Genomic DNA, 26,861 nt, shown 5'->3' on the forward strand with positions numbered 1-26,861 from the left:
AAGGGGGAATGGATCAAGGTTCCAGTGGGAGAACTAAGTGATGAGGAGATAACCATCCTAACAGATGCAGAATTCAAAACACTGGTGATAAAGGTGCTCACAGGCTTGACAGATATGCTTGAGTATGGCAAACGCATAAGTGAAGAAGTGAAAGATATGCTAAATGAAATGAAGGAAAATTCACACAAAACCAATGGTGAAGGGAAGGAGACCAGGGTTCAAATCAATGATTTAGAACATAAGAAAGAAAAAAACAATCAACCAGTACAGAATGAGGAAATAAGAATTGAAAAAAATGAGGAGAGGCTTGGGAACCTCTGGGACAACTTTAAACATGCCAACTTCTGAATCATGGGGGTGCCAGAAGGAGAAGAGGAAGAGCAAGAAATTGAAAACTTATGTGAAAAAATAATGGAGGAAAACTCCCCAAATTTGGCGAAGGAAATAGACATACAAGTCCAGGAAGCACGGAGAGTCCTGGACGAGCTGGACCCAGTGGGACCACACCAAGACACATCACAATTAAAATGCCAAAGGTGAAAGATAAAGAGAGAATCCTAAAAGCAGTAAGACAGAAGTGGAGAGTTGCCTACAAAGGAGTGCCTATAAGACTATCAGCTGATTTCTCAGAGGACACTTTGCAGGCAGGAAGGAACTGGCAAGCAGTTTCAATGTGATGAAAAGCAAGGACCTACAACCAAGACTACTCTATCTAGCAAAGCTATCAGTTAGAATGGAAGGGCAGATGAAGTGCTTCCCAGACAAGGTAAAGCTAAAAGAGTTCATCATCACCAAGCCATTATTATATGAAATGTCAAAGGGACGTAAGAAAAAGAAGACCAAAACTATGAACACTAAAATGACAACAAGCTCACAACTATCAACAACTGAATCTAAAAAATAAGAACAAAATCCAACTAAGCAAACCAGAATAGGAACAGAATCATAGGTATGGGGATCATTTGGACGGTTATCAGCTGAAAGGGGGGAAGGGGAGAGATGGGGAAATGGTGCAGGGATTAAGAAGCATAATCCGTTGGTACAAAATAGACAGGGGGAAGTTAAGAATAATATAGGAAAGGGTGAAGCCAAAGAACTTATACGCACAACCCATGGGCATGAACTAAGCTGGGTGGGATTGCTGGAGGGAAGGGGGATACTGGGCAGAGGGGAGTAAAGGGGAAAAAATTTGGAAATACTATAACAACATAATCAATAAAATATACTTAAAAAGCAAAGTTAAGTAAGTTGACCAAAGTTACCCAACCAGGAAGTAGTAGAACTGGGATCCAGATACAAGTTTGACTAAGTTCTTAACCATGACTGGATAGTACACCAACATATAGAATAGGTCAGTAATTTTCAGCCTTTTCCATTTTAAGGTACACATAAACTGATTACTAAAATTTGCAGCACACCCCAAAATATGTATTTTTTGCTGATATGACAAAAAAAAGTAGGTACTGTATAATTTTGATTCATTCATACTGGACACCTATTTGTTGGCTGTTGTCATTTTTTTATTTGATAATCTAAGAGAAAAGAGGTCAGTGCTTCTGGCTAAATAATTAGATACTGCATGTTTTAAAAATTCTTGTAGCACACTGGTTGAAAATCACTGGGACAGGTTGATCACATAAACTAAAGATGTCACATGCATCCTGGGTCCACAATAAAGTTCTTCCCAGGCTCTTTCTTATAATCTACATATAATACTTTTTAGAGCTTTTAATTTTGTATGGGAGTTAATCATAAAGGTAGCTTTTCATTTTCTTCCAAGTAATTTTATCTTCCTTCCCTGCAACAAACACACAGATCTGTAAAGTTCCTTCATTGCTTTTGGAACTGGAATAGTTATGGTTCCTCTACAGCAGCGGTTCTCAACTTGTGGGTCATGACCCCTTTGGGGATTAAACAACCCTTTCACAGGGGTCGCCTAAGACCATCGGAAAACACATATATAATTACATATTGTTTTTGTGATTAATCACTATGCTTTAATTATGTTCAATTTGTAACAATGAAAATACATCCTGCATATCAGATATTTACATTACGATTTTTACCCCTGGCTGGTTTAGCTCAGTGGATTGAGCGTCGGCCTGCGAGCTAAGTGTCGCTGGTTCGATCTTCCAGTCAGGGCACATCAGAGAAGGAAAACTCTGACTCCAAAAAACCTCCGCTGCCTTGCGGCATACCTCTTCAGGGGAAAGGCTAAGGGAGTAAACCCCGACAGAAAATCCGGAGCCGGAGTCCCTAAGGATGTTTGACGTTGTAGTCAACACCGGCAACTCCTGCGGCGCACCTGAAGCCAAGCTGTATTGACTCCGTCTTTCCCTTGGACCCTTCAGCTGCGAAGAGAGGGGGGGTCTGCTGCATGGGCAACAGCAGACCCTCCATATCACCCTGCCCAGGCTCTGTAGCTTCAGCTTCACTGGAGAGGACACTCCAGCGTCATCGCAAGATGTCGATTCAACACGGGAGGAGACAGATACCGTGTCACTCCCGAGTCGGACTGCACAGCCATTCTCGGCGGTGCAGATAGACTCTTGGGAAGCTACACCATCGTCTCTCGAGACGGACGGCTGCCGACGACGACGACATTACGATTCATAACAGTAGCAAAATTACAGTTATGAAGCAACGAAAATAATTTTATGGTTGGGGGTCACCACAACATGAGGAATTGTATTAAAGGGTCACAGCATTAGGGAGGTTGAGAACCACTGCTCTACAGTTATCCTAAGAGACCCAACAAAATAAGGGACTTCTTTTGGAAGTCATGGGCTAACTTGACAAGCTAAATAAATTTGACATGAGCTTCTTGCCCTAGGCTAAAAGCAAGCTTCAGAGCTACGATAGTTTAAAGTTTTCTTTCTTTTTTTTTTTAAAGTTGTAACAACAAGGAAACAAACAAATTTAGAAGAACATGAAACAAACTTGTGGCCACAATGTTTAAAATACTTACCCTTACAGAAAATTTGCTAAGCATGGCTCTAAGCAGTCATTGTTAGAGTCACCTTCTAGAGCCTGAGAAGTCCTATCAGCTGATATTTACCACCTACTACCTTCTTTAGAGAAGGAAAACTCTGACTCCAAAAAACCTCCTCTGCCTTGCGGCATACCTCTTCAGGGGAAAGGCTAAGGGAGTAAACCCCGACAGAAAATCCGGAGCCGGAGTCCCTAAGGCGGTTTGACGTTGTAGTCAACACCGGTAACTCCTGCGGCGCACCTGAAGCCAAGCTGTATTGACTCAGTCTTTCCCTTGGACCCTTCAGCTGCGAAGAGAGGGGGGGTCTGCTGCATGGGCAACAGCAGACCCTCCATATTACCCTGCCCAGGCTCTGTAGCTTCAGCTTCACTGGAGAGGACACTCCAGCGTCATCGCAAGATGTCGATTTAACACGGGAGGAGACAGATACCGTGTCACTCCTGCGTCGGACTGCACAGCCATTCTCGGCGGTGCAGATAGACTCTTAAGAAGCTACACCATCGTCTCTCGAGACGGACGGCTGCCGACGACTACCTTCTTTAGCTGAAGTGTGATCTGAGGACCACTGATAGCATCACCTGGGAGTTCATTAGCAATGCAACATCTCAGCATCATCACCCGAATCCTCCTCCTACTCAAGGCCTCTTAATTAGAATCTGATTCTGATCTACAGAAGAATCTTATGCACATGAAAGTTTGAAAAGCAATGACACTAAAGTAGAACCTATGTGGCTGTAGAATTTGAAGTTAGTATTACCTATTCTACTCAATATTGGGGATTTGTAGTAAGTCCACAGACTTCTCGTACCTATTGCAGAGTCTATTACTCTTTTTAACCTTTCTGCTTCACAGGTTATCCAATACCTAAACACAAAATAAACACAAAATAAACTATTTGCTTCTGACTGCTACAAAACTAACAGCGCTGACTTTATTCTCTGGTTCTTTATCCAAGGTCATAGAAAGTGATTTCTAAAATGCACACTGGGATAGCTTTCAAAGTCATAATTTGATTTACTTTCACAAGAAATATTACCGAAGGAGAGATTCTAAGTATTAGCAAACAAGATAAACTATCTTGAACTTAAAGCCTCAGTCTTTAACAAAAGCAAAGACAACAAAATTTAAGAGATTGTGCCATTCCAGAATATTGATAAGGGGAAGCTTCTTAAAAGGATAACAGAATGAAAACTGCATTCTTTGAGGTTTAAAGAAAAAACGGGTGTGTGAAGAGGGAACCTGAGAAGTCACTGTTGAGATTTCTTGCCTTGATTGGTAATCTGTCTTCACAGAGAATCCCCAAATGAGGTGGACTGCAGTGGAATAAGGGAACCACAAAGACCTGTATCTCATTGGTGTTACAAGGTCTGCACAGTTCTAAATGTTATTTCTTGCTAAATGTTAAAATACAGCAGAATATTTTGCAGATGCAACAGTCAACAGGATGAGCTGACAGAGGAAATCAATGTGTAATTGACCAAATAGTGTATATAAGCAATAGCTAAGCCTCCCTTTCAGGAGAAGCTTTGGATATGAATTCCATCTCCTTCATTTATTGCAAGTAAATAAAACAACCTTGCAACAACCATGTCTTGTTTTTAAATACAGCACTTCAAGTGAAGAACCCCTTGAGTTCAGTAACAAAATCATTAATACTGTCATGGCTAACTGTGCGCAATGCACCAAGAGTAATGCACATACTAGATCTCGGGACCAGGTAGTCCAGGCCCGTGGAATGTTGTTTGGAGAAGACTGGCAGGTACACTTTACAGAAATGTCCCCTGCTCCTGGAGGAGTGAAATACTTATTAGTGTTAGTAGATGGGTTGAAGCATTCCCATGCTGAACTGAAAGATGCAATTAAGTTATCAAGGCACCACTTAAGGAAATAATATCGAGGTTTGGACTCCCCAAAACTTTCAGAGTGACAATGGGTTTTCACAGTGGCTGTAATAAATGGAGTAGCATGAGCTCTCCAAATTAGGTGGGTCTCACATTCCTCATGGAGACTACAGTCCTCAGGAAAAATAGAATGATGTATGTAAACACTCAAAAAGACCCTGACCAAACCATACCAGGAAACCCATGAGAACTGGCTTAAATTACTACCAGTTGCTCTAACCATGAATCAGGTCAGCACCTAAAGGAATGCTTCAATTCAATCCTTCTGAACTTATGTATGGTGGGACCTTTTGGGGCTCCTCTCAAATTTTGGAAAGCCCAGACTCATTTATACAACAGGCTGTTAAACATATTATCCAATTAGGAAAGATAACTGAAAACTTAAATAAATATGCTAACTCATTTTACTGACACCAAAATACGATCCAGAGAAAGGGATATATTTAAAAACCTGGAGCCTTGGCAGGTATGGCTCAGTGGATTGAGTGTCGGCCTGTAAACCGAATCGATGTTTCTCTCACATCTATGTTTCCCTCTCTTTCTCCCTTCCTTCATCTCTCTAAAAATTAAAAAAAATTTTTTTTTTAAATAAACAAAATGTAACCATCTCTTAAAAAACAAAAACAAAAAACAACAACCCTGGAATCACCATCCCTGCAAGATTGACTGAACCCAATATGGGCAGGTCCTCATTCGGTGTTATAAACAAACTCTTCCTTCTCTTAAACTACAAGATATAACTCCTGGATACATCATTCTTGAATGGGGCCTGCTATACCACCCAGTGAGAAGAAGAAACCAGATCCTTAGTACTCCTATGAACACGTCTAACCACAAGCTGTTCTTCAAAAGAAGATAAGTGTTAATTATCATGCGCTCCTATTCTCAGGAATCCCAGAACCTATGGGACCCTAAGACTTTCATAAGTCAGACAGCCAGAAAATTTCACTCTTCGAACTCAAAGATGTACACTGATATTCAGCCAGAAGCAGTTATCGCCATATTCAGTGGGAAGCAATTACATATTATGACCCCTGTTTCTATTTCCTCAAGAATGAGGAGTGAAAAATCTCAAGGGCTGAATCTTTAGAAAGGAGAAGGGTCTGGGCAGTTCTAAATGCTATTCTAGCTCAATGTTAAAACACAGCACAGTATTTTGCAGATGCATCAGTAAACAGGATGAGCGACAGTAACTCAACCAGAAAGCAGCCAACTAACTGCACAAAAATCAACATGTCAATGACCAAATCTTACATATAACCTATGGCGAAGCCTCCCGCAGAGCTTTCATTATGAACCTCCTCTCTTTGCAACAACCACATTCGTTTTTTAATAGAGCACCCCAAGCAGCGAACCCCTTGAGTTTGGTTAACACTGGCACCTGTTAAGAGAGTCATATCAGTGACTGAATGGAGGGAGGGCCCACACTTGTGCATTTGTCTTGTTAAGGATAATCTGCATGTATGCTCCCTGTGGCACAGAAGCTAGCTAACAGCAGTACTGTGTGACATTGGAAGAACACTTTAAGAAATATTCTAGCTTGCTGATCATTAGGGCATAAGGTTGGGGACACCAGTAAGTGAAAGATGTATTAGATGGAGATTATCTGTTAAACTGTTGCACTTAAAGACAAGTGTTTTGCTCTTACATGCATAACAGGGAGTTACATCTGGTTCTAAAGAGGGAGCTTTTAAGTGTTTCAACCAAAGCACTCTAAATATCATTTACCTCACTTCAAATAAGGAGGACTGCATACTTTATTCAAATGTGTTTTTTAGCCTCTCTTGCACACTTGGTGGTAAGATGTTCTATCTTAAAAGAAACATTCAATTATCACTATCTCAAAATATATGTTCATCTATTCTTCCTTCCTTTCCATTCACAATCCCAGAGGAAGAGGGGCAGGGCAGCCCCTACCATTTAAGACAAATCCCTCCCCACCCCTTGGATTCATAATCTAAATGGCTGGTGACTCTGAAAGAGCCAGTTAACCTCTGCAAGTCTCAGTTTACAAAAGACCATCTGTAAAATGAGGCTTATATAATCTTGAGAAAAGATGTTTGTTACAAAAGTACCATTTTATCATCTCTATTTCATGTATGACCTTGAACACTCCATTACTCTCTCCATCTTCACCCTGTCTACTGGCTCCTGACACTGGGGTCCCCCTATCTTAATTCTGTTATCCTTCTGGCTATTTTCCTTTCTTGCTCAGTCCCATTTCTCAAATTAGTGACTGTCACCCACCATCTCTCCACTTCCTCAGCAAATGACTTAATTACTTGCAGCAATCTGACTTCTACCCTGACTTTTTCACCAAAACAATATTCCTGACAGTCATTAAAATTTCTCAAAGCCAACAGCTTTCCCCAGTCTTCTAACTCCTTTACCTTTCTGCGGCATCATGTCACATGACTGTCCCCCCACCACTACCTCCGAGGTTCTCCTGGCATCCTGGACACTGTGTTATCTTGGTTCTCGTCTGTTTTTCTGTTTCCTTACAGGCCACTTCTTATCACTCCCTGTAAATATAGGCAGTCTCCAAATTGATGCTGTGACTTTAACAGTGCAATTTCACCTATAATTTGAAGTCTGTTTCTTGGATTTCTCATCTATACTTTACTTTGCTTTTTAGCTATCAACTTTATGCAGATAACACTCAATTCTATATTAACTCCAAACTGCCCTAATTTTCAGTAGCCTATAAACCATCTCAAGTGGATAATCTATTGCCTCAATCTTCATCCTTATAAATGAAAACTCAATATATTCACCTTTCCCTCCAACCAACTCCTTCACCTCATCTCACTTTTTAAAATGTCTGTTAATTGTTCACAGGCTTCAAAGTCTCAGGTTCAAAACCATGCTCATTTTCGTTAAAAATTAAGTTAACTTATTTAATTCTAATTACAGATTATGATAGCAAATTGTTATAGCAAATGTGGAAAAGTCAAAGAGAAAATTATATTACCCAAAGGTAGCTCACCTTTGTTAATATTAATGTTTTAAAGCCTCCATCATTTTTAACCTTTCTCTGACTTGCTTTCTCATATCAACTGACCAAATCACCAAATCCTAGCAGGTCTTTACAATGCCCCTTGCATCTGCCTTATTCTTTCCATTTCCAATACCAGCACACAAGTCTAGGCTTTTTAGCAGTTTACACCAGTATTAGTGTAATAATCTTCTAACTTCTATCACTCCCTCTAGCACACTGGTTTTCAACCTGGGCTGCACACTGGAATCATCTAGAGAAGTTAAAATACTTGTGTCTGGATCTACCCTGGGAAATTCCAATTTTACTGGTTTGGGAGGCATGGTCTACACTATGGGATGTTTTTGTGCAGCCATGGTTAGAACCACTGTTCCAGCACAAAGGCTTTCAAGCTGTGTAGGAATCATTTGGGTAGCCTGACAGTCATACTTGGAAGATCTGGGGTGGGGATTACATACATGCACCTTTTACAAGTGATTACATTGTAGGTGCCCCACAGACTATGCTCTAAGCCAGGGCTTCTCAAACTTTTATGCGAATATGAATCACTTTGGGATTTTGTTAAATTACTGATTGACATTCAGTTAGTTTGGGGTGAGTCATGAGATTCTCTATTTCCAACAAGTTTCCAAATGACTGATGCCAACACCAGTCTGAGGACCATTCTCTGTGCAGCAAGACATCAAGAAACCTGCTTTAGAATTACTCCGTTCAAATCTGTTCTACATTACAACCATTAAGCTAACCTTACTGTATTTTCTTTCACCAACAGCACTTCTCTAGTCAAAACTTTTCAATGACTCAATTTTCTATAAATAAATCCCAAATTCTTGACCTTGGCATTTAGTTTTTTTCTCCTAGTCATGGACTCTTATCTTCATTTTAAATGATCTGTCTTATCATTCCTCCACAAAATACTTCAATCTGTATAATGTTTGAGACCTAGAACAGTGCTTCTCAAACTGTAACATGCAAAATAACCAAGAGAATGTGCTTAAAACATTCCTGGAGTCGGCCGCAGAAGATTCTGACTTGGCATCTGGAGGTCTGGTGAGCTCAACAATTTGTTTTTATAACAAGCTCCCAGTACTACTGGTGTTACAGGCCTGAGGGCCACATTTTGAGTAGCATCCTCCAAATACTTAAATTGAAATCATACCCACTCAAACCTTACTACTATCCCATGAAATCTTCCAGATTAAGTAAAACTAAAATGGCATATCCTTCCTTTCAGTGCCTATCACAGTTATTGCCTAAATGGCCCTTAACATCATAATATTTTGGAGGCAATAATGAGATAATATCTTTCAGAATTAAAAATTAGAAAGCTGAGGCCCAGAAAGGCAAAATTACTCCATTGCTGAGCTGAAAGGATAGATTTTGTACTGTTTTCAGTTTTAAAACTCTAGGTGTTAAAAACACAATATAATTAGATAAAACTCTTTAGTCAGACCTGTGAATGGTTTTTATGGCTTTTCAACGAAGTGTGAAATGCTCTGATAGCTGCCAAAGTGCCAAATAGGTCCTGTGGCTGTAAAGGAAAAAATGTGACTTATCATCTTTGGTTTCCTTGTAACCTCTATTTGATCTGACCAGCAGCTACAGTTAGTTATAGCTGTGAATATGTACAGAATCAGGTCATCTGCAAAAAAGTGACACTTTTACTTCTTCCTCCCCAATCTGGATGCCTTTTCTTTCTTTCTTTTGCCTTACTGCTCTGGCTAGGACTTCAAGGACTATGCTAAATAAGAGAGGTGAGAGTGGCCCTGGCCCGTGTGGCTCAGTTGGTTGGAGCTTCTTCATCCTGCAAAATGAAAGGTTGAGGGTTTGATTTCCAGTCAGGACACATGTCTAGGTTGCAGGTTCAATCCCCAGGTAAGGCTTGTACAAGGGGCAACTAACCAATGTTTCTCTCTTGCGCTGATATTTCTCTTTCTCTTTCTCTCTCTCTCTCTACCTCCCTCCCTCCCTCCCTTTCTATATCTCAAAATATCAGTAACCATGTCCTCAGATGAGAATATTAAAAAAAAAAGAAGTGGTGTGAGTAGGCATCCTTGTCTTGTTTCTGATTTTAGAGGAAAAGCTTTCTGGTTTTTTGCCATTGAGTGTGAGGCTGAGGGTTTGTCATATATGGCTTTCATTATGTTGAGGTACTTTCCTTCTATTCCTATTTTATTGAGTATTTTAATCATAAATGGGTGTTGTATCTTATCAAATGCTTATTCTGCATCTATTGATAAGATCATATGGTTTTTATCCATTGTTTTGTTAATGTGGCAGATTACATTGATTTTCATATGTGGCAGACTGACAGACATGGGGAGATGTGGGAAGCAGACAGGCTTGGTTTAAAAGATTCTGACCGCTGTGCGGAGCCGCCCCCAGCTGGGCCCTTAGCCGGCAGGTTGTCTTCCAGGCCTGCTCTGAATCCCACCCTCCGGGGGATTTTAAAGATAGAATAGAAATACAAAGCGGCTTTTAAGGAAAAGGGAAACTGCTCTGTTTTTCTCTGTAAAGCCTCAAATCCTTGTCAGTAAAATGTGAAGAACAGAACCATTAAGTAAGAGGAAGTGCTTTTGATCTTGTGTAAAATACCTGGATGTTTTAATCCTGTATTGATCTGCATTTCCCTTTCACTCCCTACCATTTGGGGAAGTGCTGCATATTTTCCTTAAGTACTTCCACATGTGGAAAATAGATAAAAACCCTGGCTAATAAAGAAAAGGGGGCGATTTTCCACTAAAGAAAACCCCCTCCCTTCCTTCCTCAGATGGAAAGTGTCTGAGTAGTTTTTTTATCCACTCCGAGGGACCCAGAGTCTCTCTCATTCATATATTAAACCATCCTTGTGCCCCTGGAATGAACTCCACTTGATTGTGATGTATCATTTTAAAAATGTATTGTGGTATTCGATTTGCTAGTATTTTGTTTAGGATTTTAGCATCTGGTGGTTGCCAGAGGGTAAAGGGTGGGATGGGGGAGTTCGGGGATGGGAGGGGCCTATATAGTGATGGAAGATGGTTTGACTTTGGGTGGTGGACACACAATGCAGTATACAGATCTAGCTAGTATCATGGAAGTGTACACTTGAAACCTATATGGTCCTGTTGACCAATATCACCCAATAAATTTAACAAGAATTATTCTAAAAAAGTATTCAGCACCTAAAAAAAGCTGTAAATAAACAAGTAGAACAGGAATGCATGAGAAATACCTAAGATAATACTCATTTTTTAAAAATGCTTTTCACAAAGAGTGAAGCCATATCAAAAACGAAACTTGTCGCATCAACCATTTATTGAATCACTATGACAGGTAAAGCACTAATATAAGTAAAATGAGGCCAAAGACTAGGCTTCTCTAGGGAATTTCCCAAAAGGAGAAAAGTCACTGGATTTTTAAAAAGGATTTTATTTATTTACTCTTAGAAAGAAGGTAAGGGAGGGAGAGGGAGAGAAACAGCAAGGTGCGAGAGATACATTGATGGGTTGCTTCTTGCACCCACCCCACCCCCCAACCAGGGACCTGGCCCGCAACCCAGGCACGTACCCTGACTAGGAATCACGCCGGTGTCTTACAGGTTGCAGGCTGTGTTCAATCCACTGAGCCACACCAGCCAAGGCAGGTCACTGGATTTTAAATGGGCTATGCCAACAGACCTAACCCATCATTCCTTTCAAAAGTCCATCTCTATTGCAAAGTAGAAAAACAAAACCACCCAATAACTAAAAAAAGTGTATTATTTATTGTATTAAAGTCTTATAAGATGTATGCTTTAAAAGAATTTCATTTTTGTGCACTGTGCATACATTTGAAGGCATATTTTAAATTTTTGTATGATTTAAAGTACATAGGACTTGCTACATATTGATAGTTATTTCATGTATTTAAAATAAGCTCTTAGAGTGTGGAGTCTTTTGCTTTCCTCATTCTATTCTTTGCATAATGCAGGGATCCACTGCAAACTAAGGCCTGTGGGCCAAACCCAGCCTGTTGCTAGTTTCTGTATAGACCAAGAACTAAATGGTTGAAAAAATCAAAAGAACATTCCATACTATGTGAAAATTGTAAGAAATTCACGTGGGAGTGTCCATAAATAAAGTTTTATTGGAACACTGCCATGCTCATTTGTTTGTGTTGTCTATGGCTTATTTCGGCTACAAGGGCAGAGTTGAGCAGTTGCCTAAAATATCTGCTATCTGGATTTTCGACAAAATAAGTTTGCTGATCCTTGGAACAATTCCTTGAAATATGGAAGAATTAGAATCGGAGAGTTTTATTTATAGTTTGTCCTTAATAACTGTTTAACACATAAGCATTTCCAATTTTCAAACTATTACAGTCCACTATTATTTGCATTACTTTCATCTCATAAATAATTCTGAATGATTAATATTTGTGAAACTCTAGATTTTCCTACTTAAGGAAGTTCAGAAAAATACACCAAAGTGAGGGTTCATTGTAAGCACTTGGTGTTAGAAAGAGTAAATAGAGATAAAAAGGAAGGGCCGGCTAAAATAGGCAAAGAAGAGTTCTATTTTGCAAACAAGTGGCATGAATTCGATGCAAAAATACAAAACAACCCCCCCCCCAAACAAACAAACAAACAAAATAAAAACCACAGGCAAGGTAAATCTAGGTATCAAGGGATAATGATAGTACTATAGCATGATTTATAGAAACAAGGTAGGGACAACTGTAATTGAAAAACCAAAACATAAAATTTAAAAAGGAAGAAAAAAGAAAAGAAAAGAAAAGAAACAAGGTAGTCAAGAGGAGGAGCAAGCAGATAAAGGAAACTTCAGTATAGTTTTGGAAATGGCAAACTTGAGAGACTGCTGAAATAACCATATGATGAAGTCAACTAGATAGAAAGTACTATAGCATGAGAAATTCCAGGGCTGGAAGTTCCAATGCAATATCCCATATATAGCCACTGATACACCTGGAAGGTCCCCAAACTCTATTAATTGAGAGGCTTCTATATTATGTTGTGTGTGTGTGTCTCTTAAGCTTACTATGAAGCACAGTTATTATAGGGAGAAGGTGAAGTTTTAAAGAAAATTTTTCATTTCTCTGGTTCTAAATTTTACTGCAATCATAGATTAACAGAAAATTAGTGCTAAAAGAGGTATTTTGAGATAATTGTGATAGTTTCCTCCTGTGAAGTTGTAAATGATAATCTCCAAGAGGTTGAGTGACTCACTCAAGGTCCTACAGAATCACTGTGAGGACCAAAACTAGATTAGACACTACTAGTACTCACAGCTTTTTGAAAAAAGTAGTAAATATCTGAAAACACTCTTTTACTCAACCCAAACCCTTTATATCATTCTTGGTACTAATGAGGACTACAAAAATTAGAAAAATGTTATACAGCTGTTATTATAATTATTATTCTTATGGTCACAGGACTAAAATCAGTAATATAGAGCAATAAGAAGTTTAAGAAAGAAAAGAAAAAAAACATTTAAATTACCCATGAGAGTAAACTTTATAAGAGAAGTCTAAGCCTTTCCTGTTCATCAAAGGACTAGGAAACAAAATAAAGATACACAAAGACTGATCTCTAAAAAGTATAGTTATAGGGTAGGGTTTTAAAAAGTACATATATTTTATGCACTAGTATTAAAAACACAGTAAGACCTCTGGAAATTAGTTAATACACACTTCCACAGCAAAATCTTCTAGTTTAATTAACAGTAAGCATTACCAAAATCATTCAAGGCCTAAGTCTGGGCTAGTGTACAGAGAAGTATTCAAGATAGCGTTATACTGGTAAAATGATATGCTGAAATTTGTTAATGAAAACTAAAATAAATGTAACCAAGGTATTTATAAGAGCTCTATTAGGGATGTTTTGCATTAAGTCAGAGAGCTCCCTTGCTTGCATATAGAAAAATAAAAAGTCATTAAATGGTGTGGTTTATGTAATGTGATATGCTGATAGAACAAACAGTTAAAACATACACACACATTCACACCAAGCAAATCATCAGGCCTGTCAGATAGTTCAGAATAAACCTGGCACTAATTTCATTCACTGAGAAAAAAAGAATGCTGGTAAAAACACTACACTCTATTTTTTTTGGACAATTTGATAAGGATATCATTGTAAACGTACTTCAAAATCTATGATTACTAAAGCAATGTTTATTGAAAGTTTTTGGCAGTAAGATATTAAAGCAGCAACTGAAGAGCATTATTACTACTATCAAGAATGAGCTATTATCTACTCAACTTGCTCATGAAATATGACACAGTCCCATTAGTAATGATGAGTCACTACAGCAGGAATTCTCACAGGAGGTGGGCACAGAACAATATACAAAAAGCCTTGTGTAAAAGCCTCAGGAATTCTGCCAATAGCACCCCTTACCCTGAAACCCTTGGACATCCTTCCACCACACTGTGAATCAATGTTAGAAAACATTGCTTAAAAAAAGTTTCAAGTTAATGACTATCATGGACTAACTAGTGGGCAAAGGTGACACAAATCCAAGAAATGAAATGAAAGACTCTAGAAGATTAACAATATCACAATAGCAGTAAACAAAAAATAAGATCAGAAGGGCTCTCTAGCAATGAAAAAAAACTGACACTTAAGATACACTAAAGAAATCTTATAAATTACTGTAATCTTTTAATCTGAATAAGAAAATGAACTTTTTTTAGTGAATTTATCAATTCAGAAGTATAAAGTATATATACATGAATAACATTAAGGAAACACTAAACTGTCAGATATATAGTTTAATCTGATTAGTATCCTTGCTTTTTCAATACAGATCTACCGTTTTGGAAAGATAGATACTCTGTAATCCCCACTCATACTTAAATATATCGATAAAAAGAACTTCTATGAGTTATGTATAAACTGACATAAATGTAGTGGTGGAATACCTGTTGTATGTGGTAGTGATGATACTATAATGAGTAATGTTTTCTTTGCTTAATTAAGATCTGACATTATATGGCTGACCTTATCTAACCCCATTAGATATCATATATACATACATATATGAAATACAGTAGCCCCTCGCTATATCGCAGTTCATTTACTGTGGCCTCACTGTATCACGGGATTTTTAAAAATATTATATTTATTTTCGTGGACTTTTTGCTATATTGCGGGATTTTGCGGTACTGTATACATATGTTGTTAAAGTTACATAGGTTTAAGAGTGTGGAATACATGTAAGGTTCCTACTTTGCAGGGGGGTCTGGAATGTAATACCCGTGATAAGTGAGGGAATACTGTATATAGAAGAAAAACTCAAATACAATATAATGTTCAGGAACACTTTAATACATATTAAACAGAAAAAAAGCACACTTGAAAATTACCAATTTTTTAAAATACCCCAATAAATGTATTAATGAATATTCATGCCTTGCTTAGGGACTTGATCAATTCTAGATCTATAACTATAGGTCCTACCATCAAGAGTTGTTATATCCAACATGCATAAATTTTCTTATACAATGGCTAATAAAAATCAGCTAAAAAGTAGAATGTATGTTTACTAAAGCTATTAATCTCAGTATGATAGTTTAATTCATGGCTGTTATCTTCAGGGACGTTAGCAAAATTTTAATTGCTCTTGATCCTATTTTATTCCCAAGGCTGACTGTTTAACTGTGGGTTTGTTCTTAATATTTCCTTCAAACAGGGGGAAGACTTCATTTAAAAGTAGTCCTGATTTCTCTAGAACCATAAAAGGGATAAAAACAACTAGTTAAACTAACTGTTAAGATAAGCAAAATGAACCCTATTACATTTTACCAAGACACAAATTTACCATGCAGGATATTAAAAACACAAAGTTTTACCTCTACACAGGTTTTCATCCCTGAGGCAGCAGCATAGTGCAGGGGCGTGTTTTTCTTGTTATCTACAGCATCAATAGCTGCTCTCTCATATTCGCCTTGGTCAAGTTTTGCTCCCTTCCATCTTAAGATCATCTGCAGACAATCTGCTCTTCTGAAATCATCTTCCCCAGGGCGTGCTAGGCGAGGATGAAGGGCTCCTTCAGATATCATAATTTGAGGTCCCATACACAACAAATGCATAGATGTTTCATTGTGCACATTCCGTTTATTTGGATTTCCATCTCTACCAAAAAGAAAAGTCCTAAAACAGTAAATGAGAAGAAAGATAAAAACCAGTTATTTCTTAAGTTTGAAATAAGAATACATAGAAAATAACAAACTTAAAAAATAACCTACTTCTAAGCTGTTAATCTAGTTTTGAACTCTTATTTCATAATAGGTGGAATGACTAACTCTTAGTTGTAAAAAACTCATTTTAGAACAATACTAAGAAAAACAAAACGAATTCTTCATGTCAGAATACAGAGGTAGCCAGTACCAGACCTGGTTAGACAACAGGATGTGTTAATCAACTTGGTCAGAGAACAATAAGATGCAAACGATCTACTGAATATGCTAATACGACAAACTCACCCTCAATGAAATGTGCAGTTGGCAAGTTTAAAAAGCACACCTGCTGAAATCCAGGTGGGATTCCTACAGGCCTGCGTGGAGGTCCCGGAGTCCCTGGAGTCCCCATTCCCTTGCTCCCCATTCCTCTTGCTTCTATGGGCCCTTGAGTTGGTCTGGGAGTTGCCTCTTCCCTCCACCCCCATCCCCTATTTCCCTCAATAACCCCGTTGATTGCTCCCACAGTGGTCTCCGGGTGATTTCTCAGAGCAAGGCTGCTCTGACACTTTACAATATTTACTAGTAAAAGAAGAGGAAATAGGAAGGAGGAAAAGGGGGAAAAAAAGATGAAGGAGTAAAGATAAAAAGGGAAAATGAGAAAAGGCGGGAGGAAGGAAAGAAACAGAAAGGGCTACTTGTAAACTAATATGTTATTAACATAAATGCCTTAGGGTATATTACTGAACATTCCACAGTAACTTTTTTTTTCTGCCCTAGTTCTCTTGAGTACATATTTATTTGATAAGAAAGGTGACAATATAAGCACAGCAAATAATATATAAATTTAGGACTAAATTTTGAAATCTAGGAAAAATATCTCTTCTTAAAAGTCATCAGCTAGCCTTTGAAATAACAAGACATATACTTATAAAGTACAATCCTTTTTGAGGGAAGTAAATTGTTGCTAGTTCTAGAAGACCAAGATATAATTCCAAGGTCTATACCAATGATAGGTCCAGGTTCCCCCCTTAACTACTGTCAAACCAGGATCTGAGAGTTGTGCCTAGCTCTTAATGTATCCTCGAGCTAGGGTCATAGGATTAATAGTTAAGGCAATTCAGAGGCTATAAATTGGGAAAAACCTGCTATAATATAGTCAGCTTATACCAGAAGACACACAAATACATTATGAAATGAGCATGTAAGTCCCATATCCGAGGACAGTGCCTACATTTACTGTGGAGGGCTGATATCACTAGCAATAGACTATATTCAAGTCCAGAACAGCATACAGGAAGGAAGCAGAGCCAAACCCTAAACCCTAGTTACATTAAAAAATAGACAAACAATAACAAAAACCCCTGATCATTAAGGAACTAGCTGCAGGTTAGTTGGCTCTTCAATTTGAATGAGTTAGCCAAAGCTGGAAAATCTCCTATGAGAGAAAGACTGAGTTAAGAGGTCTTAGAGCTCATAGCAGAGTAAAAGGCTCAGCCCCTGTCTTGTTCAAATCTGCACTGTTCCCAAGGCCTCCTACTGTAGACATGCTTATCATTAGACGAATTCTGCCTGGAGCCAATTTTTTACAAATACAGTCCCTCCCATTTTCCCTTCCCTTGACATAAAAGAAACCTGAACTCTGTACTTTCTTAAGATGGATTTGAAGAACTACTAGGGCTTCCATTTTCTCAGTGGCCTTCTCTATCAATAAACTTTTCCTTACTCCAAACTGATGGTTTGAGTTTTGAGCTTTGACCTTTCGAAGTGGCAAGACAAAAGGACTTCGGATCAGTAATAAGCAGTATAGTTCTTCAAAACTACCCTTTAGTTTTTTAGCATCTACATTTAAATGAATTGTCCTGAAAGTAGACATGAGGTTTCTGAAGCACGAACAAATTAATTATTATTACTTATAAGAACTATGCCAGTTACTCACACCTCAACTCTTCCCACTGGGGCAATCCAATTAAGAGCCAAATGAAACATCATCCTACATTTACTGAGTTCTGCACTGTAGGTGAATGTGGTAGGCACGATAATTACTCCACTCCAAAGAGATCCATGTCCTGATCCCTGGAAGCTATGAATGTTACCTTACATGGTAAAAGGGACTTTACAGATATGATTAAGTTTCTTGCAATTGGGAAATTATCCTGGATTATCAGGGTGGGCCTAGTGTAACCACAAATCCTTATAAGAGGAAGATAGGAGGGTAAGAGTCAGAGAGATTGGAAGATGCTATTTTGTTGCCTAGAAAGATGAATGAAGGAGCCACGAGCCAAAAAATATAAGCAGATTTGGAAGCTGGAAAATAAAATTCCCAATCATATTTCCCTATATTTACAATGGTTGAATTATGGCATATTAAAATGGATAACTAAAATTAATACTGTTAGAAACAAGGACATAGTGACTCCCAAACCAGTAGAAAGTCATTAGTAACGAAGGGCAAATGTAATTAGAGGATCTCTGAGAAGGGAGTTGACAGCACTGGCATATCTACAAACCACAGAAGGGGTATTTAGATAACCGTGTTAGATTGTAACTCCGGAGTAACCAGTCATGGAGAAACGGGGAAGGAGGAGAGGGGAGGGGGAGCTAATTGCATTAGGGCGGGGGAGCTAATCACTTTAGGGTGGCAATTTTAGGGTGGAGAAGATAATCACTTTAGGGTGGCAATTTTAGGGTGGAGAAGATAATCACTTTAGGGTGGCAATTTTAGGGTGGAAAAGATAATCACTTTAGGATGGCAATTTCAGGGTGGGGAAGCTAAGACTATAAAACCAGTTTCCTTTGTCTACTTGGCGCGCACATTCTCCTGGCTGTGAGGGTGCGCCCGGCTCTGCAGACTCGTGAATAAATGCCTCGCTTTACTGCTCAAGTCCTGTGTCCCAGTTTTTATTGTGAGCGTTTCTCACAATACCATACACTTAAAATTGTATTCATCAAGATTAAAACTTCTTGCCCTGGCTGGGTAGCTCAGTTGGTTAGAGCAATGTCCCGATACACCAAGGTTGTGGGTTCAACCTCTGGTCAGGTTACATACAAGAAGCAACCAAAAAAAAAAAAAAAAAGAGCAAGCAATGAATGCATAAATAAGTGAAACAACAAATTGATGTTTCTCTAAAAAAATTAAAAAATATCAATAAATTAAAAATAAATAAAAAGGAATTTAAAAAGATTAAACCCTTGAACACACTGATGGCTGTCAGAGGGGACGGGGGTTACAGGGCTGGGTAAAAAAAGTAAAGGGATTAAGCAAAAAAAGAAAAAACAACCTCAGAGAAAGAGACAACAGCATGGTGATTATCAGGAGAAGGGGGTTAGCAGAGGTAGAAGAGGGTAAAGGGGGAATAAATGGTGATGTGAGGAGACTTGACTTGGGGTGGTGAACACACAATACAATATATAGATGATGTATTCTAGAATTGTACACCTGAAAACTAAGGTTTTAACCAATGTCACTCCAATAAATAAAAATAAAAAGATTAAAACCTCTTCCAATAGACATTATTATTAATAACAAAAAAAGGTTTCATTTTCTTAAAATTTTAATTTAGGGAGAAATTAAAAATAATTCAGATTCTTTGCAACCACTTTTATCCTGCTTTCCTGTCACCATTTCCAATATACTACTTATTCTCTCTTTTAGTTTGTTCAGGAGACCTCAGGTTCTTAACACCATGGAATTTAATGCAACTTGGGAGGATATGAGGGTATATGAATATCTATATCTATTTCCTACCCCCATCCTGCCTGCTGTATTAAACATTTCTAGATCCTCCCCAATATAAGGAAGAGATAGTGAGGTAATTTTGCAAATGTTTTCCTGTTCAATCTGCCACACTCTGATGAATCAAACCAAAGTTATTCGTCGTCGTCGGCAGCCGTCCATCTCGAGAGAGATGGTGTAGCTTCTTAAAAGTCTATCTGCACCGCCGAAAATGGTTGTGCAGTCCGACTCGGGAGTGACATGGTATCTGTCTCCTCCCGTGTTGAATCAAGTGCGATGACGCTGAAGCTACAGAGCCTGGGCAGGGTAATATGGAGGGTCTGCTGTTGCCCATGCAGCAGACCCCCCCTCTCTTTGCAGCTGAAGGATCCAAGGGAAAGACGGAGTCGATACAGCTTGGCTTCAGGTGCGCCGCAGGAGTTGCCGGTGTTGACTACAACGTCGAACCGCCTTAGGGACTCCGGCTCCGGATTTTCTGTCGGGGTTTACTCCCTTAGCCTTTCCCCTGAAGAGGTATGCCGCAAGGCAGCGGAGGTTTTTTGGAGTCAGAGTTTTCCTTCTCTGATGTGCCCTGACTGGAAGATCGAACCAGCGACACTTAGCTCGCAGGCCGACGCTCAATCCACTGAGCTAAACCAGCCAGGGCCAACCAAAGTTATTATTCTGAAATTAAAGTATTCAGATAACTTCTTTATACAAGTTTACTCAAGATTTTCAAATTTATTAGATATAGCTTTAGCACAAAATATTTATACATTATGTGCTAAAACTATAAAGTTGGATATTCTAACTTCATTATTCACATTACTACTTTTCCATCATTTATTTAAATTTGAAAGTACTCTTCCTTAATTTATATGAATGTATAAATAGAATAATAAACATATAACTGATGTGGAGTTTAAGATAGGCCCCTTTGTATAACTATATCAGTAATTATGAAGTGTACTTTACTACTTGCTCATAAGGTTACTTCTAAAACAGGTATAGGAGATAACAGGCAGGAAGGTGAAGTAAAGAAAACATTAACCTAGAAAAAAAATTCCTTTCATTTGACTCATCCAGGAGTCATTTGTTTTTCTAGATATTTTCACTGTTCATTTTCAAATGGCTAGCTTCTAACTGCTGTGTCTACTTCTTCTACATTGCACCCTCACATCACCAGAAATTTCCTGAGAGCTAAATTCTTCATTACTGACCTAGTTTTTTTTTTTAACTTGAAATTGCTGACCTTTCTACTATCTTGGTTTCTGTATCCTTTATATCCTTCTTAAATTTTGGGGGGTACAATTTCTCTTTCACCCATGATGATGGCTCTATTTCTCACACCGTTATTGGAACCAAATTCAGTCTCGAGTTCATTTTCTTCTCCATATATATTTCCTTCTTGAGAGAACACATTCACTTCATAAATTGTAAAGTATTACCAGAACCTAAATGATAGGCAGTAGAGGCAGAATCATGAGTTCTCTCAAAGGGCTTCTAGTACTACTTCTATGATAATTTTTAGTGCTCTATCAACCTGACTTCTCATCTAACCTCTGGACAGATTGTAAATTCTTATAGGCCCCCATTTCTTGCATACTCCACTATTATCTCCTATCAATTGAACTCCCTCCAAAATAATAGCCTTCACTCCCAGATCTATAATTTCTTGTCATAACACTCTTAGTTTCCTAGGGACTAACATATACATACACCTCTAGTTACTTTTCAATATTCTCTTTTATGCAATAAACATTTATTAAGCAGCATTCATCTGCCAGGTTCTATTCTAGAAGTGAGACAAATTGTGAAGACAGTGAAAACTAGAAATCAGTAATTGGAACTCTTAATTCTCAAAGTTTGGCATTAATATATGATCTAATAAATATTTTATATTTTATTTATATCAACAGACAGTCCCCTTTTTATTTCCAAAAAAAGCAAAGGAAGCTATTCTGTGAAATCTAAGGAGTATTAGAATCCTTATTCTATATATGACTTTCCCAAGAAGATACAACTAATGAATTTTATACCAACCAAACTAGAGCAAGCTGACTCCAAAGTCCAACAGTCTTTTTGCTACATTAAATAGTAACTATTTCTGAATATGGATTTAGTGTCCTATGAAAGAGGCACTGTGGTGTGGTATAATTCAAATCCACCATTTGAGTTCAGAAAGATATGGATGCAAATGAGCTGCAAAGCTGTAAACTAATCTTCCTTTACCATGCTATTCTGCCTAAGAGAGGAAATTTATGCCTGCTGTTGCGGGGACCATAAAGCTAAAGGAAATGGAGATAAAATGAAGGCCTTAATCCAAATGAGTGCTTTACTTTGTGGCTATTAGGTGCTTTACTAGGTATGTCTACCTTTGTCTACCCATATATGTCATGTGTTAGGAACCTAGCCAAGCTGAGCCAGGGTCTACATTGAAGCTAATAAGCAGGTACCCAGATTACATGAGGCAGCATGAGAAAATAATGCCCATAAACATGTCAGAAAGTTTAGCAAAGTTAAATGCAGTGAAATACTTGAATGTAGAACACAAATAAATAAAACGGAGTTGCTATTTTACCCAATGCTATTTATCCTTATTCTGCATGACAGTGTTAAGATTAATTTCTTAATTCCAAAGCAACTAACATTTAAATAAATCTGACTTGTGATTTATTCTGTATTATCTAAATAAATTTTGGAATAAAAAAGAATATGAAGATTAAAAATATTGAATTGCTTATACTTAGGACAGGAGGGCAATAAAGTAATTTCTGATTCTAGTGTAGGATATTAAAGGCTTTAATAAAGAAATTATGAGCCACCGATCTCTAAACAGTTAAGAAAACACCACTTTAGCCTAAAGTCGGAAGTTAAATATAAAGTAAAAATATAAAGTTCAGTAAAATGTATATAGCCAAATCATAAAAGTAACACAAACTGGTAACTAAAAGAGAATATACAGTTGCCTTTTCTGTAGGTCTTTAAATACTCATTCGATAGAATGATAACCACATGAAGGATACACAGATATATTCCTGTTTAGAGGAACCAGATAAGCTATTCTTAAACTTTATGGTCATAGGATTCGTGTTATCCAGGTAACAGAGCATTCCTTGCAGGCACTCTGCCCTGGTGTGGAGGTCCTGCTCCTGGCTCAGATGCCCTGCTAGTCCCATTGAGACTGCAGTTCTGCCAGAAGGCTATCCAGGTTTTCCAGGGTCCCTTTACTCAGGTGGCTGCTCTCTGTCATTGGGCCCTGAATGTGGGCAAGTCATCTTATATGGGGACTAGGGCACAGGAGGCATGGAGCTGAGGGAGCACCATGGGAGTCTCCCCCATCAGCCATGATGGGGGCAGGGAAAGGTTCTTACACTAAGCATGTGCAAGGCTAGCAAGATACTTGGTTAGAGGAAAAAGGTCCCCTACCTGCTCCGGTACCACACTGGGGGTGGAACCAGGGGAAGGCAGGCACATGCTCAACAGAAGTTAAAATGGTGGAAGGGGGAAGTGCAGGACCAAAGAGGCCTATTGGTCTAGCCTGGGGAAAAAGGGGGATTGATTGGGAGGTAGACCCACCCAAAGTGTGTAAAAGTTAAGGAAGTTAATAGGTCATTCTGAGAAAGCACCTGGTCCCTCTCACAACCAAAACTAATATAAACACAGGGAACACAGAAACTCACTCTTGCTCACTGCTCAGGACCTACACTTGGGATGGTGCACTGGCCTGTTCTCTTCATGGGCTATGCGACCTTAGCAGTCATGCGGTCCATGGCCTCCAGGAGTCTCTCTCTATCGCTCACAGGCCTGATGGACCATTCATCTGTGCATCTGCATGCTCTCCAGTCTGGGAGCACCGGGTCTTGAGGCCTAGAACCCACATGGCCAGGAGGAAGCCTGAAGCTGGACAGCAGCTGGAAACAAGCCAAGCTACCCGGATAACCACTTAGCAGCTGCCTAGGGCTCCAAAGGGGGGTACTTTAAAATGGAGTAAGAACTCTGGGCACACTGCCTTTAGTTTTGGTCTTGCTGAGGATGGCTGGGTTTTGTGAAGGAAATGAGCTTTAAGACTGGGAGTCTCCCATTATCCCAGATCATTCAGCATCCAAATAAAATCCCATTTCCTTTCTTACCAGCCTCTGCCTCTAGAGTTTGCCTTTTGTGGTAGTGGGCAGCAAACTCCCATTTTTCTTCAGTAACACAATGAGATAGTATATGCCAAACAATACAAACAAACAAAAAAGAGCCATGTAAGTCCTTAAAAATAAAGATTGAGGTTCCTGTGGGTTGTGATAGACTAAGAAGATAGATAAGGCCTGCCCAGGACCTTGAAGGAAGGGTAAGATCCAGATAAAAATGAGAAAGCAGAGAGGAGTGGGGAAGGGGATACTTGGGCAGAGAGCAGCATAAACATGGCAGGCAGAACATACATGGCATGTTTCAGGGACACTAAAAAGAACAGCTTAATTTGAACAACAATTTGTAGAAAAAGAAATTTTAACAAGTTGAAGTTTCTGTCAAGTTTTAAAAAGCTTTGAATATAGGTTTTAAAATTATATTTTACTGTGTAAACAAAGAAGTGTCTCTTTCCTTCAGTTCTAGCATCAGACTTCCATAGCTGCGTAATCTAGTTCTAAAAAAACTATATTGGTTTTGGAACTACTTTTCTATCCTTTGCTTCTTTCATTTTATAAGCTAGTAAATATCACATTTAATTTCCTTGTAATTAGGTAAGAATCCTCAAATAAATATATTTGCTATCACTAACACTTAAAGAGATTTTTTAGAAGTTTCTTAGTAATTTTTTAATTTTAAGGAAATGCTTTTTTCTAGAAAAGTCTTTTCAAGTAGCTAAACCCCATTAAAAGAAACTCAGATCTGATCATGACTAGATAAGGTAAAAGGTATCTGTCTTAAACTAGTGATTCAGAGCTTAGAACCCTGCAATTTGTTGACAGCTGACAAATAGATTTCTTTTTCTTCCTTTTTAGTGTTTTGACACTATTATAGACGTCCCCATTTCCTCTGCCTTTGCCATCCTCCATGCAGGCCCTGCCCTCCCTTCCCTCTGACCATCACCACACAGTTGTCTGTGTCTACAGGTCATGCACATATGTTCTCTGCCTAATCCCTTCACCTTCTTTCATCCAGTCTCCACCTCTTCCCTCTCCCTGACAGATGTCAACCTGTTCCACTTGTCCAAGACTATTTCGTTCATCACTTTGTCTTTAGATTCCACAAATGAGTACATTCATATGGTATTAGCTAACAAGTACTCTTCTAGAATCAAAATCGTTGTAAATTAAACACTAAGCTACCGTCAAAAATTCAAACTATAAAGCATAGTGAGTAGCAAAATGTATTTACAGCAACAAGAATATGTGAACCAAGCTCACTATTAAAACTTTTAATCAATTTAGGCATAGTTTTAAAAATCGTATTTAACAATTTAAGCATATTCAGTTCTAGAAAGTTGGATTCACTTTAATACCATATAACATGTGCACATATATGTATATATTTTCAAAGATCAGGGATTTTCCTCCCCTTTTATTAACATTTTATCAATTGCTTTACAGTAATACTTACCCTAATATTCTATTCATTCCATGTCTAGCAGCATAGTGTAATGGGGTATTGTGCTGGTAGGGCTCCCCATAAGATGTATTTGGATCAAGGGATTCTTTCAGCTGAGGGTTGTTTTCATATATTTGGCAGGCCAGGTTTTCATCACCATTGATGAGTGCTTTACGGAATTTGGTTGTTGTATTTCCCATGTTTTGTTTTGTTTTGTGATAGTGGCACTTTTTTTCCTCCCCCCTTCAGCCACTTCTTGAATGCTTCTGTAACATGTTTCACATTCTATTAAAGGAAAAAAATGATCAAATTAGCCTGGAGAACAGCTATTATGAAGCAGTATCCTAGAGAAACTATCACAATTAGGAACACTAATAAACTAGGAAGAAGATATAAAGTGACAAATCATATTACATTTTACTAATTTAATAGCCAAAAAAAAAAAACCCTCAAATTTTTAAAATTGCCCAAATTAATTTCACGTTAAACTATAACTTTCCTGTACACATTTAGGTTTTGCAGGTTGCACTTTGTATTATAAAAGTTATTTACATATGTGAAGAGAAAGTTTTAATTTTCCTCTTCACATGGGCAGGAAATGAGCTTAACTAAGTTTTATGGTTGAATACACTTAAATCTCTGAATAAACGATGTATAAATCTGACTCAGCCAATTTTTGGGATAGTGAAAAACGTAGATTTTGCTCAAATATTCCAAAATAGATGTTAAATTATAGTAAAGAAAAAGTGAAACTGCTCAGTACTTATAAGGACATCAGAGAAAAGACCTTACAAATGTAAACATTACAGGACTATACAACTCACTGATTAATGACCCAGTCACAGCAAATTAATAAAACTGATTATACATGAAACAATGAAAACATTCTATCTTAGGACCATTAACTTTATTTCCTTTTACTATAAAGAATTTAAAACAAAGCTAAAAAAATCAAATATGTATGCATACTGTTTAGAAAGAGGTTATGATAATGGTCATATGGGCATTAACTAGTGAAGCAATGTGAGGTGGGCAGGGGAAGAAGGACATGGAAACAATTACTGGATTTGGAGTTCAAAATCTCGTATTTACCTACATTAACTGTGGAATTTTGAGAAAGTTATTTACCCTCTAAAAGCCTCAGGTTCCTAACTGTATGGTAAAGAAAAACGACTACTTCTTAAGGATGGCTGTGAGGATTGGAAGAGCGACTTTATTTAAAGTATCTACCACAGTCCTTGACTAGGGTACTCAATAAATTCTAGTTTTGTTCCATTCCAAGAAATGATTCTGAATCTACTATGAACTATGATCAAAATAAGTGATAAAGGAAAGGGCATATGCAAAGTCAGGTATCAACAAATTGCCGGGAATGGCGCCTACGGCAAAGTTCTAAGCTCTGAATCACTAGTTTAAGTTGCAAAACAGATACCTTTGCCTTATCTAGTCATGATCAGACTTGAGTTTCCTCTCTTTTAATGGGGTTTAGTTACTTGAAACTACTTTTCTAAAAGCAAAACG

At 38.2% G+C, this 26,861-nt stretch overlaps 1 protein-coding gene across 3 annotated transcripts in view; it reads right to left on the bottom strand.

Moving 5' to 3' along the window:
* ANKIB1 (ankyrin repeat and IBR domain containing 1) overlaps window positions 1-26,861 on the bottom strand; it is a 137,194-nt gene that overhangs the window by 63,728 nt on the left and 46,605 nt on the right. For all 3 annotated transcript variants that reach the window (XM_090287246.1, XM_090287244.1, XM_090287245.1), the window contains 2 exons: window positions 25,353-25,625; window positions 15,722-16,022 (listed from right to left, as the gene is read on the bottom strand). In XM_090287246.1, the coding sequence (XP_090143372.1) occupies window positions 15,722-16,022; window positions 25,353-25,540 (489 nt within the window). In that variant the 5' untranslated portion in view covers window positions 25,541-25,625. The remainder of the gene's footprint in view (window positions 1-15,721; window positions 16,023-25,352; window positions 25,626-26,861) is intronic.

The sequence above is a fragment of the Furipterus horrens genome, unplaced genomic scaffold (genome assembly GCF_987537825.1).
Source record: "Furipterus horrens unplaced genomic scaffold, mFurHor1.1.pri manual_scaffold_9, whole genome shotgun sequence".
In the NCBI taxonomy this organism is placed as follows: domain Eukaryota; kingdom Metazoa; phylum Chordata; class Mammalia; order Chiroptera; family Furipteridae; genus Furipterus; species Furipterus horrens.